Source organism: Xyrauchen texanus, chromosome 11, assembly GCF_025860055.1.
Source record: "Xyrauchen texanus isolate HMW12.3.18 chromosome 11, RBS_HiC_50CHRs, whole genome shotgun sequence".
Taxonomy (NCBI): Eukaryota; Metazoa; Chordata; class Actinopteri; order Cypriniformes; family Catostomidae; genus Xyrauchen; species Xyrauchen texanus.
This window is the reverse complement of record NC_068286.1, coordinates 42,750,350-42,769,924: the sequence shown is the minus strand read 5'-3', so window position 1 is coordinate 42,769,924 and position 19,575 is coordinate 42,750,350. Positions and strand designations below refer to the sequence as shown.

General features: G+C 37.4%; 1 protein-coding gene across 1 annotated transcript; it reads right to left on the bottom strand.

Annotated features, from left to right (window-relative positions):
- Window positions 1-24: 24 nt before the first annotated feature.
- On the bottom strand, window positions 25-13,147 carry LOC127651766 (uncharacterized). Its single transcript, XM_052137775.1, has 11 exons — window positions 12,876-13,147; window positions 9,881-10,081; window positions 9,361-9,750; window positions 6,317-6,430; window positions 6,096-6,161; window positions 5,972-6,019; window positions 5,133-5,207; window positions 4,924-4,962; window positions 3,679-3,705; window positions 3,373-3,438; window positions 25-1,744 (listed from the first exon to the last, which is right to left on the bottom strand). The coding sequence occupies exons 1-10, from the start codon at window positions 12,952-12,954 to the stop codon at window positions 3,377-3,379; spliced, it is 1,101 nt and encodes a 366-aa protein (XP_051993735.1). The 5' UTR covers window positions 12,955-13,147; the 3' UTR covers window positions 25-1,744; window positions 3,373-3,376.
- Window positions 13,148-19,575: the final 6,428 nt, after the last annotated feature.

The window sequence follows — 19,575 nt, the reverse complement described above, 5'->3', positions numbered from 1 at the left end:
ATAAAGCTTTATATTCTCAGTAATGTGAATTCTTTTACCATCTGTTGTGAAAAAGTTATGTTTTACATTCAAAGCATTCGGTTCTCAGTACATCTCATTACATCACATTTCTGGGAACTACAGTACAATTTGAATGAATGAAGAATATGATTAATACATTTCAAAAGACAAATGTATTAGTATGTCTAAACGGCCAGTTCTCTTGTCAAATCTCATTTGAAATTTTTAGAGAAAGCATTAACTAGTGGTCTGATATGTGTTATTTAATGGCCAATACAGATATCTAGATGGCTGATTGAATGCCATTTTAAAGGTGTCATGACATGAGGAATCAAACTTTCCTTGATCTTTAAACATATAAGAAGTCATTGTACTATAAAAACATACTGTAAGTTTCAGAACTCAAAACTTCCTCCTCACAGCAAAAAGAGCATTTGTTGAAACCAAGCTGCCAAAACGACTCGTTCTCTACTTCCTCCACATTGTGATGTCACACTGTGCTAAACATTTGCATTTGACCGCCTTCACAACAACACATCAATGCCTACTTTACCTTATCACTTAAGTAGTCCCGCCGAATAGCAGTGAGATGGCAAGGAGAGAGATCAGGTCAGTCAAGAGCAGAGAGCCAATCAGAAAAGTGGGCGTTTACTGTTAAGCCTTAAAGGAGTCGCAGCACAAAAACAGAGTGTTTCTGACAGAGGGTCAGAATGTTTTACAAATATATGTGTTTTTTGTGCTAAAAACATTATTAATATTATAAGTCAAACTCAAGGAACATATTCAAATAATAATAAAAAATAAAATGAATTAAAAAGGCATGTCTTGACCCCTTTAAATATGGTATATTGGTATAAATATGTAAAATAGATGTACTAAAAATTGCTGAATTTAAATGAGCAATTACCTTACAAAATATTTACAATTCACTAAACATTTACTCTCCATTTGACTGCTGTTAGATTTTGTGACTGACACTAATTTAATGTATAATATGCAAATGCTTTATTCAAAACTGTTATATTATCTAGGAGTGTATTGTTTTTGGAGATGGAATGTGCTTTTTGAAAACATAAATCTTATTTTCAATACCCACAAGCTTTAGACTGGTGTCATACAATTAAAGAATCACATTAGTGTATCCATACTGCTTGCTAAATGGGAATTAGAAAACCACACACTGCAGTTTATGTTTCCAACCAGATTCTAGAATTAGAAACAAAACAAAGCCTCTAGATGCAGGTGAAATTCAATATACTTGATGTGATCTGCTAACACCTCCTTTACCAAAAGTCTTTGTATTGCAAAAAGGTGTATTTCCTGTAAATTCTCAGGGTGATCTAATATTCTGTACACTGTCATCTGTCATCATCTTCTCGCCCACATGCCATTCAAAACCCCTTTGACTTTCTTTGTACTGTGGAACACAATATGAATACGCAGAATGATAGTCTCAGTCACCATTTACCTTTTTGCTAATTTTCCATACAGTGAAAGGTGACTGAGGCTGTCATTCTGCATTTCCCAAGTCATACAGGTTTGGAACAACATGTGGGTCAATAAATGATGACATAATTAACATCTTGGGTGAAATATTCCTTTAAAATAGTATTCACATGAAAGTTGCCGGAGCTAATTCTGGTCATGTAAAAATACATTATTTTCTATCACGAGTCCCTCTGTTGAAAGCTTCTCGTTGTTTTCATGACCGGAGCAAAAGGCTTGCTTTGAAGATGCAGGTGAGCTAGAGATGGAATAAAAGAAAATGGAGAGGGGTGTAAAATGTCATGAAGTAACAATATACAAAATTTTAAAATAAAATACGTTATACATATTGAAACTTGTTACAGATCTTTAACCATGAATTCTAGTTTTCTTTCTTTCTTTTGCATGATAGTTCAGGTGAGAAACTTATTGTGTGGGTGGTTCAAAATAGCCAGTGATGTCATAAACAACATTTTATGTTTTGCCCTAAATCAGAGGTGAGGTGACCCACATTCAGGGTTGGGAGGGTTACTTTTGAAATGTATTTCACTTCTTATTTTTGTAACATATTTCATTAGATTACTCAAGGTCAGTAACGTATTCTAAATACTTTGGATCACTTCTTCAGCACTGGTGGATTATTTTTACTTGTTTTGACTATAAAACTCTGCCAGTACAGTAAGACAAAACGCACATGTTAAAAATAGATTCTCTGAAAAACATAAATATCTAATGCAGTGTTGTTTCTAAAACAAGATAAATCAAATTTATCTTGTTTTAAGGATTTTTACAAATATTTTTACAGGAAAACGATACAAAAAGTATTATCAAGAATATGATTTTTGCCCTAATATCAAAGGTCTTAATAGAAAAAAATTAATTATGATCTAACGTGAATTTTCTTGATAAAAAAATATGATCATGCCTGGTAACATGTGCATGTAAAATGGCTAGAAATAGCATTTTAGCGTAGCATAAAGCTGACAATTTACAGAAGGTTTATTTCTATCTCTTCTGCTCCAAACTTATTTCAAAATTACTTCTCTGTCTGCTCGTATAAATGTAACACATCATAAGAAAGTGTTTCACTGCTGTTCAAATGCACTTTGGATCGCATAATTTATATGTATAAATGTTTTCCATCTGAAAGGACTAAATATTAAATGAAACAAATGACAATTTTTTCAGTAATCAAAATACTTTTTGAATGTAACTGTATTCTAATGACCAATTATTTAAATTGTAACTGTAGTGGAATAAAATTACTTTTCGTTTGTATTTTAAATACATAATCCCGTAACATGTATTCCGTTACTCCCCAACCCTGCCCACAGCACCTAATATCCCAGATTACCTTTATTCACCCTGTTTAATAATTTATCTCATACAATACTACAACCATAGCAACATGAATCAGTTTAGCCAGGGGGCTCTTAAGGTTGTTCATTCTGCCCCAAGCAACAAACTGGCATCAAAGTCATACATCTCATCAGCTTGTGTCACCATCAATGAGGGACATTATGCAAGATTCAAAGACTGTTCAAGGCTATACTAGATAGTAACCAGTTCTGACACTTAAATTCAAAGAACATATCATTATCAGACTATTACATCAGCTGACTGATGAGGAAATCAATGTTGGAATCTTTTTGATGTATGAATCTGCCATGTAAAGTTTCAATTTGATACAGAGAATTTAAAGCAAACTAGTACCAAGTTTAATATTCCTACCATGCAAGGCTCTCAATGCTTGGATGTTTTTGACTTTTAAACCTCGAGGCTAAATAGCCACACTAATAAATGATTGGTATTATAAAGACAAAACCTATATTAATATTTTAAATTTTCAATAAATGCGCAATTTCTTTGTACTCTAAAGCTATTTACCTTGTTATATTACCAGGGCATTACACTGACCGACTTCCTCATCGTCTTCTTCATCATATGAGGTCTCTGGAAACAAGCACACACACACATGCATGTAGCACATCACACCACCACATCTTTTCCCTTTGGAAAGCTGACCTTTATGTAGGACATTTTACGGCAAAATGTCATTTGTTTTTGAAACTGTATTTAATAAACATTGGCCAGCTGTGCTATTATGAAATTTTTGTTCACTGCTAGTCATCTGAATGATATATTGATGTGTTTATTGAAAGAATGTGTTAATGTCATGCATCCCATTCATACCTGTCATCTCAAAAATTGGTGACAATCCTAAAAAAGATAGAAATGTATATATACAGTTCAATAAACAAGTAAATTAAAAAAAATTGGGAAAAACTGAATATGCTTTTTATATTACAAAAATGCATTCGTACATGGAACTACTTTCTTATGTGACGGATCAGAATCTGCCGTTGCTGGTTCAAACCAAATGCGTCCAAGCATCCATTAGTAATTCAAAGATATCACTTCAGAAATAGTATCACGGCTTGTGGTGTTTCGGACAAGTTATTGGATAAACAAGGATGGATGTGTGTGTGTTTGTGTGAGTGAGTGAGAGAGAGAGAGAGAGAGAGAGAGAGAGAGAGATGGAGTGTGTACGATCACCTGTTGTCACTTTCCAAGCAGAGATGCTGTCAGCTTTCTGAAGATCAGCTTTCTCAGTGGAAAAATTGCATCCAAGCGGGGGTATTTTTCCCTATTTCACGATAGCCGGTGCACAAGAGTCGATCACTATAGAAACCGCAATGTCCTCCGCCATTTTAAACAGCACCCATTGTGTAATTAATCAGTCTGTTGTGTCTCTCAGCTGTGATGAGCTGTAATGCTGAAGTTGTTTGTTTAAAGCTGTTTAAAGCTATTTCCTAGCTTTAGTAGTGTAGTAAGTAATACAAGCGACCAAGAAGAGCTGTTGCATGTAAATGGCTGACGCGGATTCACTTCACGTCATGTCAGTAGCTCATTTTACACACAGAATGATCTTTTGCCACCACCTGCTGGCTAACATATGTAATGTAAAAGATAAATAGTAGCTCTTAACATGTGCACTACTCTTACACTTTAGTATAGAATGGCACAAACACAAGCGGAGGGATACACACACACAGTGAAGAGTCGGAGTGCTGATATTGTTAGACCATCAGTGCTCATGGAACATCTCTCGTCAAATCAGATTCAAGGACCGGAACTAACTGTTGTGTGTGTATATATATATATATATATATATATATATATATATATATATATATATATATATACTAACTTTTTTGCCTCGACTACTTCATTTTAAATGTCCTAAAGTGTTGCAAATTAATTTAATGACAATACAAATACTATTCCATATAGTCTCTCAATTAATATGACATCATAAAAGCTGCATACACAGTAATTATAAAACAAACAAAGCTTTTTTAGATGGAGTATAGCATGTCACATTGCAGGACTTTCCAAAAGTATTTAATGTTAACAACCCAATATATTAACACTTACTTCTCTTGTACAGGACTTCATCCACCCTGAGCATGTTTTCTGTAAAATCAAAGATTCTGGGTTAGCGTTCTGATAAGGATTTTTGTAATAAGTAGGATGCTCAGTCATTGTTTAACAAAACATTGTGATAAAGCACACTTCAGATCTATTTTGTGGTTAAAACATCATACTTCTATATTGCAATATGACAGTATTGCTTGCTCTTTTACCATCTAATCTGTTCTCTTTTGAAGAGATCTCAGAGAAGACATCATCATCATCATCATCATCATCATCATCATCATCTGTAGAAATGAAAGATATGAATTCAACCTATACATTCTTAATATCCACTATACACGCAGAGCCGCGCAAAACTATTTAGACACTTGACCAGTTTTCTTATCTACTTTACTGTACATTGAAAGCTTTGGAACTCAAAATACCATAGTTCTATGGTACATGGTAATACCACGGCTTTTATGCATGTTCCATGGGAATATCACATTATTTTACTTTCAAAAAGTAACTTGAAGGACCATGTAAATTCTATTTTATGTGAATATGGCAATCATTCAGTGTCTTCATTATACTGGACACTGTATCAAAGAACCATGGTATTATCATATAATACCTTCACTGTTCCATGGTATCAGCACAGTACATTTTGTCATGTATTCATTTACTGTTACAAAAATAAGGTCTCCGTGTTGCACAAATGAAAACAATTGCCTTAACAAATACAAAATTGCCTGATAAGTGAAACTTGTGTCTCTGCAAATAAAAAATGGGCATTTCCCAATCAATGGACGTTTTTCAACTACTTTAATTTAATTGTATTTTTTCATTTACTATTTGCCTACTAAATTGAGATTCCCAACTTTAATTGAATAGTTCCGAAATGTTCATGGTTTTGAAACTCCTACTGATTCCTACATTTAGATTCTCTACTTTTATTGGATAGCTGAAAAACGCCCATCCCGGTTTGAAAATGGTGATAGATTGGGAAATGCCCATTATTGTTCCATAGAGACCTTTACTTCTGATAATCACATATACACTTGCTTACCACCAATACTGCTCATCGCAATGGACACACCAGGAATGTTGCTCATCGCTAAAATAGAAAATATGAACATTTGCATGGTTATAGACAAACTTTTAGAGCATGTAAACCTGTTTGTGTCACTCACAATTTTCTCTTTTCTTGCTCAGCTCTTTGAGCTGATAGTCACGAACTGAAACCAAAGTGGACCTTCCTAAAGAGAGAAGCCACAAATGAGAGAGATGGATGTATTTGCCTAATGCATGATGCATTGTCAAGTATATTACAATTTTGGATTCCAAACTAAAAACCTCCTTATTCCCCCTTTAAGGGCTTAATTGGCTTTGTTTTGTTAAAAGTGATGCTCACTTTGGTAAAGATGTCTGCTCTTGGAGATCAGGCAGCCCACAATCAGTAGAATCAGCACTACCAGAGTCACTACCAGAATCAGCCACACTGCAGAGATCACACACCACCGACTCTCTGAGAAAATGAAAGAGAGAAAAAAGAGACACAAATAGTGAAAAAGAATTCATTGCTGAATAATATATGAATAATATATAAAAAAAACAATAGACAATACAACTACACTGCTTAAAGGGATAGTTCCCAACAATGAACATTTCTTTCTTTCCTTCATGAAACACAAAAGGAGATGTTGGGCAAAATATTAGGCACTACCAGCCGTATTTACCTTTCATTTCATTTGAAAAAAGATGTATCTCAAATTGCCGTTCACAGAAGAAAGTAAGTCATTAACGGTTTTGAATGACATGACAGCCAGTAAATGTTTTTAGAATTTAAATTTTTGACTGAACAAATGCTATGAGCATCTTAATGCAAATTTTATAATATTCCCCTGTCCTAAAACACTTATTCATTTTGTACTCACTCTGAAAGTTCACTTTGTACTTTGTACCCTGTATGAACCTGGCTTTGTGCTGTCCAAAAGCCAATTCGTAAATTATGTACAAATTTTCATGAGATCGGGTTGGGATTTGTGGTTTTGGATTTGTCAAGCTCTTAGCAGACTGGTTTGATGTATTGCTATAATATATTTATCAAAGGTTAGGTTGAATGATAAAATCCTGCTGTCTTCATCATGCCTGGATCAATAGACAGGTTAAAAGACAGTTTCAGCTCCATTTCAGAGTGCATTTAAGAGAGAGGAATACATGGAAAGAATAAATGTGACTCCAGTAAAGAGAAGAATACCACGTAGAGGGTTTTCTCCTTACAGACAGGGTTTTTTGCTTTGTCACTGAATTTAAAATTGTATAGTACAGGCCAAGATGTTCTCATTTGCTCATACAAGGAAAAGGGAAACGATGCCTCTCTGGACAAGGATCGTCTTGGTTACTTTTGTAACCTCCACGAGACATTGTGTCGATGTAGTGACACTAAGGGTTGCCCTTAGGAGCCCCAACACCTCTGATTTTTGAGAAAAGGCCAATGGGAATTGGCGAGTGGAATTTGCATGCCACTCCCCCGAACATACAGGTATAGAAGGAGCTGGCTCGCAAAAACTCATTCAGGTTTTGTGCTGAGGAGCCCAGACAAGCTCCCGGCCTTCAGCGGAGATTCCTTTTAGGAATAACAAACATCAAATATATGCTGTCTGTATTTGTCCCGAAACTGAATAAGAACATAATTCTGGTTATCCTCTCTATTTGTCCTTGAATCAGTCCTGATTTGTACTTCACTCATGGTCAAAAGTTATTTCCTTATTTTGTCATTCAGTGTGTCTGATTGTGTATGTATAAAAATATATGTGAAATAAGCTATTGTATCAATAATAAAAGAAAAAAATATATTTTGAGCTTCTGCTAAAAAAGAAAAAGAAAGAAAAGAAAGAAAATCACTATTGTAAGGTTTGCTGAGTTGTAGAATTTAGTTGTAGAAAAGTAGAATTTTATGGGACAACATGCATATATTTTGCTTGGGTAACTGGCCTGGGGATTTCTAGCTTCTGGCATGCTTTGCATGGGACTCCATAGGGAGAGTAAATATTAAAATTAAGTAATCTTTATGTTTTTGTGCAAGATGACTATAAAGTGGATCCTTGTTTGTTCTTAATGTTTTTTTATGTTAAGATTTATAAGAGTTTCTGTAACGTTGGAGTTTTGTGGTGGAAATTATGGTGAAAAGTGGAGCTTAAGCTTAGGATGAGGACAGGAACCCATAGTACATAGGATTTATTTTTCTCTTTATACACCAATGGCTGTACAAACCATTTTTTGTTAGTAAATTATCACATCTGTAAAATGCTTTTTTTTGGCCCATTAATTTTTTACTGCAAGAGTGACTAAATAAAGTAAGTGATTTCAGACATTTTGATGACTTCCATTAGACATAGACATTAAACCCCCATTCCTTCAAACACACGCTTTCTCTCTGAAACTTCGTTTTCCTAAGACATATCAACCAACACGATATCTGGCAGAGAGATTTCTCTGATTGACTTTGAAGTTTCCAGAGCCTAGCAAGGACTGTCACAGAGATCTGTGATATCCGTCAGATAATGGGGATGTTTTGAGTGGTGGTGGCGTAGTGGACTAAAGCATATAACTGTTAATCAGAATGTTGCTGGTTCGATCCCCACTGCCACCACCATTGTGTCCTTGATACTTAATACTTAAAACCTGATTGGAAAGCTGAACCTGCTGGGCCTGGACACCTCCCTCTCCACAGCATCTTCACCACCACTACACTGAGCACTGGGGCCCCCAGGGCTGTGTGCTCAGTCCACTGCTTTTCACTCTGCTAACTCATGACTGTGCAGCAATGCACAGCTCGAACCACATCATTAAATTTGCCGATGACACGACCGTGGTGGTGCTCATCAGCAAGAACGATGAGTCAGCATACAGAGAGGAGGTGCAGTGGCTAACGACCTGTCTCTGAATGTGGACAAAACAAAAGAGATGGTTGTTGACTTCAGGAGAGCACATAGTGAACACTCTCTGCTGAACATCGACGGCTCCTCTTTGGAGATTGTCAAGAGCACCAAATTTCTTGGTGTTCACCTGGCGGAGAACCTCACCTGGTCCCTCAACACCAGCTCTATTACCAAGAAAGCCCAGCAGTGTCTCTACTTTCTTCGAAGGCTAAGGAAAGCACATCTCCCACCCCCCATCCTCACTACATTCTATAGAGGGACTATTGAGAGCATCCTGAGCAGCTGCATCACTGCCTGGTTTGGGACTTGCACCGTTTTGGCCCGCAAAGCTCTGCAGAGGATAGTGAGAACAGCTGAGAAGATCATAAGGGTCTCTCTTCCCTCCATCAAAGACATTTACAAAAAACACTGCATCCTTAAAGAAACCAGCATTGTGGATGACCCCACACACCCCTCACACAAACTCTTTACCCTGAGGTTGCATTGTCATTGTTGAATGGCAAAAGTTTCTCACCTCTTTTTGTGTGTGTCACTGGAACTGCAGAAGATCTTTCTGTCTGGTTGTGTTCTTGGTAGTAAAAGAGGTAACCATTGCTGTGTGGTTGGCAGTTGAGCTCATGTGTAGAAGTGGTTTCTTGCAAAGATAGTGTAGTGTTTTTAAGTTTTGTAGAAGTAATGGCTATTAAAGTTGAGTTGTTTGGTTTTGGAGGGCTTGCGTTTTCTTTTGTTGGTTCTTCTGTGGATATGTTCAGATCTGGACATTTGCTTTTGTCTGGTGGATTGTAGCAGTAAAATAGTCTCTGGTCTTTTTGAGGTCCAGTGTGGTTGAGAAATGCGAACACACTAACGCTCCATGAAGAGAGATTGCCTGCCTTAAGTGTCAGTACCATTATCACATGCTCTCCTATCAAATGTGTACATAGAGAATGAAATGCACAACACGCACGTGGTTACTATTGGTTATTATTTTATAGGGACAACAAGCAGAAATTAAGTTAATTCACAAAGAAGTATGTACTTATTAATTGTCCTACCTGACTGCAAGGTATTGTTCTGCAGATCATGCAGGTCCACCTCAACCTGGCACATATACCAGCCTTCCCCATGTCTGTCCTGACTGCTGGCATTTGTTATTACCTCAGTGCATGGAGGACCACATACCTGTGCATCAACTGAGCCATTTTCAGGTGTACAAGGATCAAAAGGCTCACATAGAAACTCAATCTGTGATATGTCTGAAAAAGAAAATGAGAAAATGGTTTAAAACAGATGTTAATCGTCACTGTGAACTGTGTACATACATTTCAGATTTAGCATGTCGATGTGGGGATGACATATTGATAGATAGTATATTGGTATTGGTGGACTAGATCTGCTACACTGCTGCTGCTGCTGAAGTGCAAGTACAGAGACTTGCTACTACTAGAATGTTCACAGGCATACTGAGTTAAGCATGTGGACATGCTGCTGCTGCTGCTGCATAGTTAGACGAAATGCAAACAATCCCCCAACAAAGCAGGGAAGCTGCACAAAACTATTAAAACAAGCACAAAACATAACCCCCCAACCAAGCAGATCTATCACCAAAACATGTGTACTACTGCTCTGAAGAGCTAGGTTGCCTATGGTCAATTGGCATAAAGCTAATGAACTAAATTCGTGTGTACCTCGGCCAGCTTGGCCGAATGGCTTAAACGGCTAGTGAACTAACTCATAATGTGTACCAGAACCAAGAAAGCCCAGAGATTATTTAACTAGTGACTTAGACTTATTACTGTAGGTATCATTTGCTTCAAACCGATGCTCAAACTGGCCAAGTCACATGATTTCAGCAAAAGAAGTTTCATTACGTAATACTGTTCTTTACGTAATAAAAGGGCCGTTGATCACATTCACAGTGAAACTCTGAATCTGTGTTAAATGCAGGCTCGAGTCGGAGTCCATTCAGAGTCTGTTTAGCAATAACCAAGGTGTATACAATCAGACTTAATTCAGTCATTTTAATTTTCCAGTCGATCACATTGAGTTGTGTTCCCAAAGAAAAAACATATATATACATTTTGTGTTTACTAGAAATACATTTGAGAGAGACATTGAGAGAGATATTTTGTGATATGTAGATATTCCACTATCGTTGGTACTAACATGCCTTCACTATCTTTTTTTTTTATTTAGTACACCCGAGTTCACAAAATTAGAAATGCTGCAAAGTGTAGTGGTTAACACTCTTGCCATACAATTCAAAGCACTTGGTATTTGAGTTCAAGTCCCATGCTGACTGTAACCTATTACTGTACCATAATGTTTTGTTTTCAAATATGTATTGCACAATATGTAAAAGTTTTTTATTTGTTTATACAAAAAAAGTTTTGTTTTAGCATAAAATAATATTGTTTGGTATTTAAAATTATTTTAAGTCTACATACACTACAAAGATTCAGATCTGTTTATTATTATTGTAGAGAACCATGAAAAATACAGTATATGACAAAGTAAATCATTTCCAATGTTTTGTGTCATTGCAGCTGGCTTTTAACAGAGTCTTCTCATTGCATTTACATGCCTGTGACCAGCAGTGGGGTATTTCGAGCGCTTCGAAACAGTGAATACATTTCCGAAGCAATTGGTTCAATCGACTCAAAGTTTTGGAAAGATTAATTTCTGCCATCGCTGTGTTAAAGACACGTTTTTATGTGGTCAATATGGTCAAAAGCAGACCTTATTGTTCAAGCTGATGGAATAAAAGCCCCAGCAACACCCTGAGCAATTTTAGTATTAGCAATTAGTATTTAAAAGAAAAAACCTTTGCAGCACACTGCAGTGAATCCGGCTTGTCTGCAAACTGAGTAATTTAAAAGTTAGACAAAGAGAGAGATGCAAGTTGATTGACCAATCAGCTCACACCATGCGAGCAGATTGGCTAACAGATAACAAGGGAGAACTATGTTAATTGAGCTGACATACAAGATTTATATGATGTTGTGGCTGGTTTCTTGGCGACTTATCTACAGTATGTACTCAATGTTTTTTATTTATTTATTAATAATTAATGTGACGCTGCGAAACTTGCTTAGATGTTGTAAAAAAGTGGTAACCTGAAATGAAACCTGAAACTTTTTCTACCTGATCTAACCCTTGAAAGTTTTGTTGGTGTAACCCAATTTATTCAGGCTGATTCAATGGTATTAAATATTACTTTTTACTTAAATAAAACCAACTAATTTAGATACCACCACATAAAGCACATCAAAATAACTTTTTCTAATGGCAATATTAGTCAGAGTTTTGCTTAAACACTACTTACAGTTTAAGACAAATTATGGTAAATATTATAACATTTAAAGTTATAATTCTTGTCTCATTTATCTGACCACTTTTTTCACTCTCTTTTTAATATTTTGTAAATTACCATTTCTTGACTTCCTGTTGTCTCCAAAAAAAAGCAGTTGTTTTCTGTTTCTGTTGGTGGGGTAGAGTGATATTTCCTACTTAATTTAAAAGTCACAACTGAAAAATGCTAAATTTTTACTATAGGCTGCTAAACATTGTTTTATTTTCTATGATTTTATGTTAAGTTATGTTACGTGAATGCATGTTAAGGTTATAGCATGAAACAGTAGCATACATTATGTTAACTATGTGATGGTGAATACTCTCAGAGATGTTTACAAACCATGCATCGAAATGTTTCCCGTACACTCACACACTCTGGGTTTTAACACCCTGTTCAACTCATACTGTACCATGATCACAATGATGTAGTCACCTGTGGCAGACTGCTTATTGACAGCGGTTTAACTTGAATTTTGATAGTCAAGAGACATTGAGAAAATAACGATGCAGATACTTTCATGTTTACCTCTTAATAACATTCAAATATCACTGAAATTGTCTCATGCTGTCAAACATACAAACATTTGACTCTGAACACATGATAACACAAACACACTGCTTCCACATTTACCTCACTCACGCTCGGTCAAGGACACTGAGCAACCGAACACTCTTACTTTGGTATTTTTTACTTACTTTGGAAAAACTCTGGTAGACACAGAATGAAGATGAGGATGAAGAGGATACTGAGTCTGATGGCACCTGCTCTTGACATGGTAAAAGACAGTATGATAGCAGCTCTATTGGAAGGTCTCCCAACCTCTGAACTCGTTGCCAATACATTGAAAATATCACACAATCTCACATCTCACCAGTACATACCCTTTGTCTCCTCAGTCCCATTTCTAGTTTTAATTTGTTAAATTGTACCTACTTAGCTTACAGACTTTTTAGCGTGTCTCCTTCATGTCTAACTGTCATTATTACATAGAGATATGAACCGTGCAACCACTTCACTTCCTTCGTTCCTTCCTGTTTTGTGTAATTTTGAAAACAGAAAGAATAAAGAAATATACTTTCGATATTGCATTTGCTTGTAATGTAGAGAGATCAAATCATTTTAGACATTGGCATATACAGTATGTTTACTACTATTAAAAATTAATGAATGAATAAGAGTCAAGGGTTATTTCATAAGGAACATAACTCCACACATATATTCTACACCACAGAAATACAGTGCCTAGCCAAAAAGCCAAAAAGTTGCCGTTTGGATTTAAGGCAGTGTTACGATCTGGGGTTTGCTTCAATTGGTCAGGTCTAGGCTCAGCAACATATTGCGGCAATGTACCTGAATGTACTGAATGACCAGGTTATCTAATCAATGGATTTTTCTTCCCTGATGGCACGGGCATATTCCAGGATGACAATAGTTAACCATTGGTTTACTATTATGTTCTCTTAAGTAAGACATAAGAGAAACTCATGAAGTGCACACACACACAACAGATTCATAAGAGATCAATATTACTCTCTCTGTCATTTTTCTAATAGGGATTCATCTCAACATTTTAGCAGAGGGAAAGTGTTCAGAGAGGTTAATATGTTACCAGTTTCAAGTTTACCAGTGTAAGATAAGTGTGAAGATAGGGTAAGGATGCTTGGGCCTGTTTTTACATTTCCAATAGTTATACAAAACAAGTCTAAAAATCTAAACTATATTAAATCTATAAATGTAGTCTTGATTCATCTGTTCCCATCAGTGGAGTGTCTCTTTTGGTGACTGATTTGTATACTTGTGGGCTAGGCAAAAGCGGAATATGGTATAGGTGATATAAATAGTTACCTACTATATAGCCCAGCAGCACTCTGCATCTCTATAGTTCATCCGCACCAATTTCATTGCATTGTGCCCATTTGCTCTTGTTAAAGATTATTTGTGACATAACTGGTAACTTTTTCAATGCAACACTTTGGCTGCAAAGAAATATGGTCAGCTGCTCATGGAAAAAAAAACATCTTTTCACTTTAGAAGTTAAAAATTGTGGAGGGATGGATGACAACAGCACTGTAAAGTACTGTATAAGACAAAATATACAATATTTTATCTATAATATTTTGACTTCTATTGTACAGTGCTATTGTCATCCATTCCTCCATTTCAGTCCTTTTTAGTACATCTTGAGCCATAAGACGTAACAAAGTTTTTACATCTGGACCGTTGACAAAAAAGGTTGTCTGAGATGATAAAAATATGAAATATTTTAAAAAACTAGTTTAAACCGCATGTATCAAATTTGTAGAAATGCACTCTTTGCATGCATGTTGGTTTCATAAAAAAAATGTTTTTGTAAATACTATAATGTGTACACATTTACAAAGAAAAGAACAAAAAATAGAAAAAAAAAGAGATTTAATGACAAGAATGTCAATTGGTGTAACTATCAATTAAACGTTTTTAAAATAGTGTACACAACTGAATCATTAAAATATTTTTTAAATAATGAATTTCAAGCAGTTTTCTTAGGGTTCTTCCATTTGACCTGAACAAAATGTGCCTTCTCATAAAAATTCTCGTGTCAAAATATTGTTTTATGGTTTTCTTGTCACATGACAACAGAACCAACCTGCATGTTGGTTCTGCTATGATTATATATATATAGACAGACAGTTGTGTAATATGAACGATCCGATGTCTTTGAAAGTCGTGTAGTGTGTAGGAGGCATAAGTGACTGACTTTCACCCCCCAAAAGTGTTGAAGATTATACCATTTATTTTTCATGTTATTATACAGTCTAAAACCAAAGCCCCCAAGATGATCACTGGAAATATATAGTACACTGTTTCGTTGGGCCAGCCATGACACATGCAACTTTCATAAATGAGGGACATCGTAAATGAACAAGAAACTATTCAACATTCACTAAACGTAAGCTTGAGGTGGGATGCAGTGTTAAGTGCATGATCCCAGATGCGATCTAAGATGATTATTGTTAGCCTATTATTATTTAGCATGTTGCATCAAAGACTCTAAAACTCCTCTAGCATAGATTACTTTAAAAACTGAAGCCACACATTCATGTCTTTCTCAACGCCTTTTCCACCCAAAAGTTCATCACGCAATTATAATCACAGTTTAAAGAGTCTATCTCCGTTCAACTGCTAAATTAGCAATTCACACCCGATATAATTGATAAAAGCAGCTATAAAACCAACAGGTATGAGAATTAATTTTATGCGCTATGCTGTAAGGTTATTTTGGTGGATGCTGTAACACAAGAAATACATGCTGCAACAAGTTCTCAGATGGTAAAAAGGAAGTGAATCAGCCCAGAAATGCTTTAAAAGTGCAGACTCATTGAGAAGGAAAGCATGCGGTTAAGACTGGCATACGAGCATCAATGGTTGTGTTATAAAGTGGATCTACTCATAAACAAAATGTTATTTCATGCACACAGTAATTTCTTTCTGTCCAGCTGTTATGGCAAAGAGAGTGCAGACTGGAGGTTGATCTGTTAAAATCTCCATCATCAGTAATAAAATTAAATCGTTTTATAATGTTGCAAACATGGGTAATTAGAAGCTATATTAATTAGAAATTGATAATAATCTCCAGTGTCTCAAGTGGGTGTCAGACGTAAAGTGAATTTGAACCTGGATACGTTCATAGACATAGACGCCAATGATAAACTGAACTGCCAAGAGCTTAAATGCATTTGAGCTATTTTTAGAGTTTCATATAAAAGTTTCTTATATGGGAAAAAGTGCAATCTATTTCAGTGTACTTTAATGTAAATCTCTTGCTTCGTCAAGCCGCAAGACAAATCTCTGTTATGCTTTTTCTTAATATGTGGATTTATTGGAGATATTTTTTTGATTAAAAATGTTATAAATAGATGTTAAATGGGCATAGGGTTATGGGTAGATTCTGCATCACTGACATGAAAATGTGTGGGCACAGATGTTGCATTTCATTATAGGCAGATGGATGGATTGGAGCTGGAGTTGAGAAAAAATAAAAGAGATGCACATAATCCATGACAGATATACCCACAGAAGCTCAAGTGTACGGAGCCATGTTGTTGTATTTCTAATTAGTGTTTGACTGTGACCCAGCACTAAATATAGTGCAGAGAAACACACGAAAGGAGAACTGTACAGTATGTCCATGCATTTATTTATTTGTTTACTCTATTCTTCTTTTGTACCTCCTCTCATTTAACGATTATGTAACGATTCTTGCCTTGTGTGCAATCCAAACTGTACAATGCCAAACTAATGAAACAAATATACACACAACAGGGCCATAACCACCATGCTGTAGACACTGTCCACGTCATTTGTTCGATATATGGCTGACTGATGGGCTTTTTTTAATGGTTGATTTTTATATTATTAGCTACTGTACATTTGGTGTGAAATATGTAACACAATTTTTGTTCTTGGTAGTAAGTGTTATTTTCTATTTACTTATGCCTCAAAAGTATAGAACATGACTATTATTCCCCACAAACTTTGCTTTCGTGACCAGTGTACCGTAATTTCCCGGACTATAAGCCGCAACTTTTTTCCCACGCTTTGAACCTCGCGGCTTATACAATGGCGCGGCTAATATATGGATTTTTCCGCTTTCAAATTTTATAAAAAAAAAAAAAAAACATTCTGTGGCGTGCTCAGTTTTTGTGGCGTGAAGCTTTCATTAGACCAATGAAATTGCCGAACAGGTTAAGGTCAAAACAACTTTTTTGTTTACTGTTTAGATTAAATCGGCAGCTCAAACTTCCCATCATTCTGATTACGGTAGTAATTTTGTCACCCTCACCATGGCAAAGACATGGAGAAACGCATATGATGCTGCTTTCAAGTTGAAGGCGATTGATCTGGCTGTTGGAAAGGAAATAGAGCTGCTGCAGGGAGCTTGGTCTTAATGAGTCGATGATAAGGCGTTGGAAACAGCAGCGTGAGGAATTGACTCAGTGCAAAAGACAACTAAATCTGAGGCTATTCAACTCCGACACGAAGGAGATGACTTCAGTGGTTTCAGTGCACAGGACGAGGAAGATAGTGACCAATGACTTTCTTGGTAGGCTACTGTTTACTGCAAATGTTTTATTACAAGCCGTGTGTGGCAGCGGGGCGTGGTCAAGCGCCGTCCGGGAGAGAAAAGCTGTAAGAGCTTACACCTGCGCTAAATTATGTCTAACACCGGTGTCTAATTTCAAGTGCCCTGCTTCACGTGTCCTTCTTGGGAAAACTGTCACACGGGCACCAGTGTGACAGTTTTCAGCAGGACACTTGGCGTTCCAGGTAAGGCTTTTAATGGCCACAGCAATGTTTACAATCAATTTTATAAAGTTTCTCAATTCTTCTATCGCCAACACTAGACTGGCGTGTGTCACTCTCTCAGCTCTGTGGCTGCTGCCTTTTTATGCCGCTCTCCCCATGCTTACTGAAATTAGACACCGGTGTTAGACATAATTTAGCTCAGGTGTAAGCGCCCTTACAGCTTTTCTCTCCGGACGGAGCTTGACCACGCCCGCTGCCACACCGTGTTTCAGTTAAAGCCTATTTATTTTTATTACAAGCCGTGTTTCGTTAAAGCCTGAGTAAAGTTCATTTGTTTCAATGTACGGTAGGCACCTGCGCTTATAGACAGGTGTGGCTTATTTATGTTCAAAATAATATTTTATTTAAAAATCAGTGGGTGCGGCTTATATTCAGGTGCGCTCAATAGTCCGGAAATTACGGTAACCGGCCCTGCTCGCCTCGCTCCGAATGGGACTCCAATCGGCATCTCCAGCGTGGGCTTACACACTGCACAGCTACCTACCAGCTGGCTCCCGTTACAGTCACCTCCCTAAACCTCACTCCCATCCGGGTCACGGCACTGGTCGCCCCGCTCTGAACGGGACTCCAACCAGCATCTCCGGCGTGGGAGGCAGGTGCGCTAACAAGGAGGCTGAAGGCTACAGCCCCTAGCGTCAGTCGCTAGTGCACCTCTTGAGGTCAGGAGAGTAAGGTTTACACACTGCACAGGTATCTACCAGCTGGCTCCCGTTACACTCACCCCCTAAACCTCACTCCCATCCGGGTCACGGCACCAGTGTAACTGGTCCTGGTCACCCCGCTCTGAACGGGACTCGAACTGGCGTCTCCGGCGTGGAAGGCAGGTGCGCTAACAAGGAGGCTGAAGGCTACAGCCCCTAGCGTCAGTCGCTAGTGCACCTCTTGAGGTCAGGAGAGTGAGGTTTACACACTGCACAGGTATCTACCAGCTGGCTCCCGTAACACTCACCCCCTAAACCTCACTCCCATCCGGGTCACGGCACCATTGTAACCGTTCCTGGTCACCCCGTCCAAATGGGACTCGAACTGGCATCTCCGGCGTGGGAGGCGGGTGCGCTAACAAGGAGGCTAAAGGCTACAGCCCTTAACGTCAGTCGCTGACGTTACATATTACATATTGCACAGTTATCTACCAGCTGGCTCCCATTACACTCACCCCCAAACCTCACTCCCATCCAGGTCACGGCACCATTGTACTAAAGTAATACAAAAATGACTACAAAAGATTTAGAAGTAAGTAGTTTTTAGAGATATACGATCATACTGTAAATCACTTTCACGAATCAGCCCCCAAATGTAGACTCCCATCATGATCTTTACTAGATCATTTTCTCCTTAGCTTCTTGGGGAATTAATTGCTTCTTTATCTGTGGTCTGACGAAAGCTTAGGGAAGAAGTCTTGAAGGTACTTGAAGGCTGCCGACTCCTTATCTAGAGCTCTGACAAATGGTTTCAGAAGGCCCAATTTGATGTGTAGTGGTGGCATCAGCACCTTCCGGGGGTCCAACAGTGGCTCCCACTTGACGGGCCAGTCCCGCCTGTGGTAGTGCGCCTTGGTGTCCCTACTGTCCCAAAGGCAAAGATAGCAAGGAAACTTTGAAAACTGCCTTGGAGACCCATTAGGAATGCCACCATTTTGAAGTCACTTTAAAAGATTTTATGTCACAAACCTGGCAAACATAGACAAATCTTCAAAGATATTCAGAGTTTCTTTCGACGCATGTTGCAGAACGTAAAGCAGAAATCCATGGGCAGAGCTGTAAATTCTGCTTTGTTTACTTAGTTATGTCTGTTAAATACTCTATGATGAGGCTTTGTGTGTTGCACTCTCAACACATTTTCCGCTATTTTCTGATGAGTTGTCTGTGCAATCACTTGTGGAAACTGCCGTGCCATTATATAATGTATTTCCTTAAGTCAGTCTTTCATTTTGGTATGCTATATTGCCGATAATCCCGCCCCTAAAATGGCATGTAATTACAAAACCAGTGTCTCATGTGGGTGTCAGACGTAAAGTGAATTTGAACCTGGATACGTTCATAGACATAG

What these genes read in the sequence shown, in the direction of transcription:
- LOC127651766 (XM_052137775.1), bottom strand. Translation starts at nt 12,954, where the DNA reads ATGTCAAGAGCAGGTGCCATCAGACTCAGTATCCTCTTCATCCTCATC. An exon ending in TCTACCAGAGTTTTTCCAAA is followed by an intron (nt 10,082 to 12,875) that starts GTAAGTAAAAAA and finishes TTTCTTTTTCAG; the next exon opens with ACATATCACAGATTGAGTTT. An exon ending in GAACAATACCTTGCAGTCAG is followed by an intron (nt 9,751 to 9,880) that starts GTAGGACAATTA and finishes CACATTTGATAG; the next exon opens with GAGAGCATGTGATAATGGTA.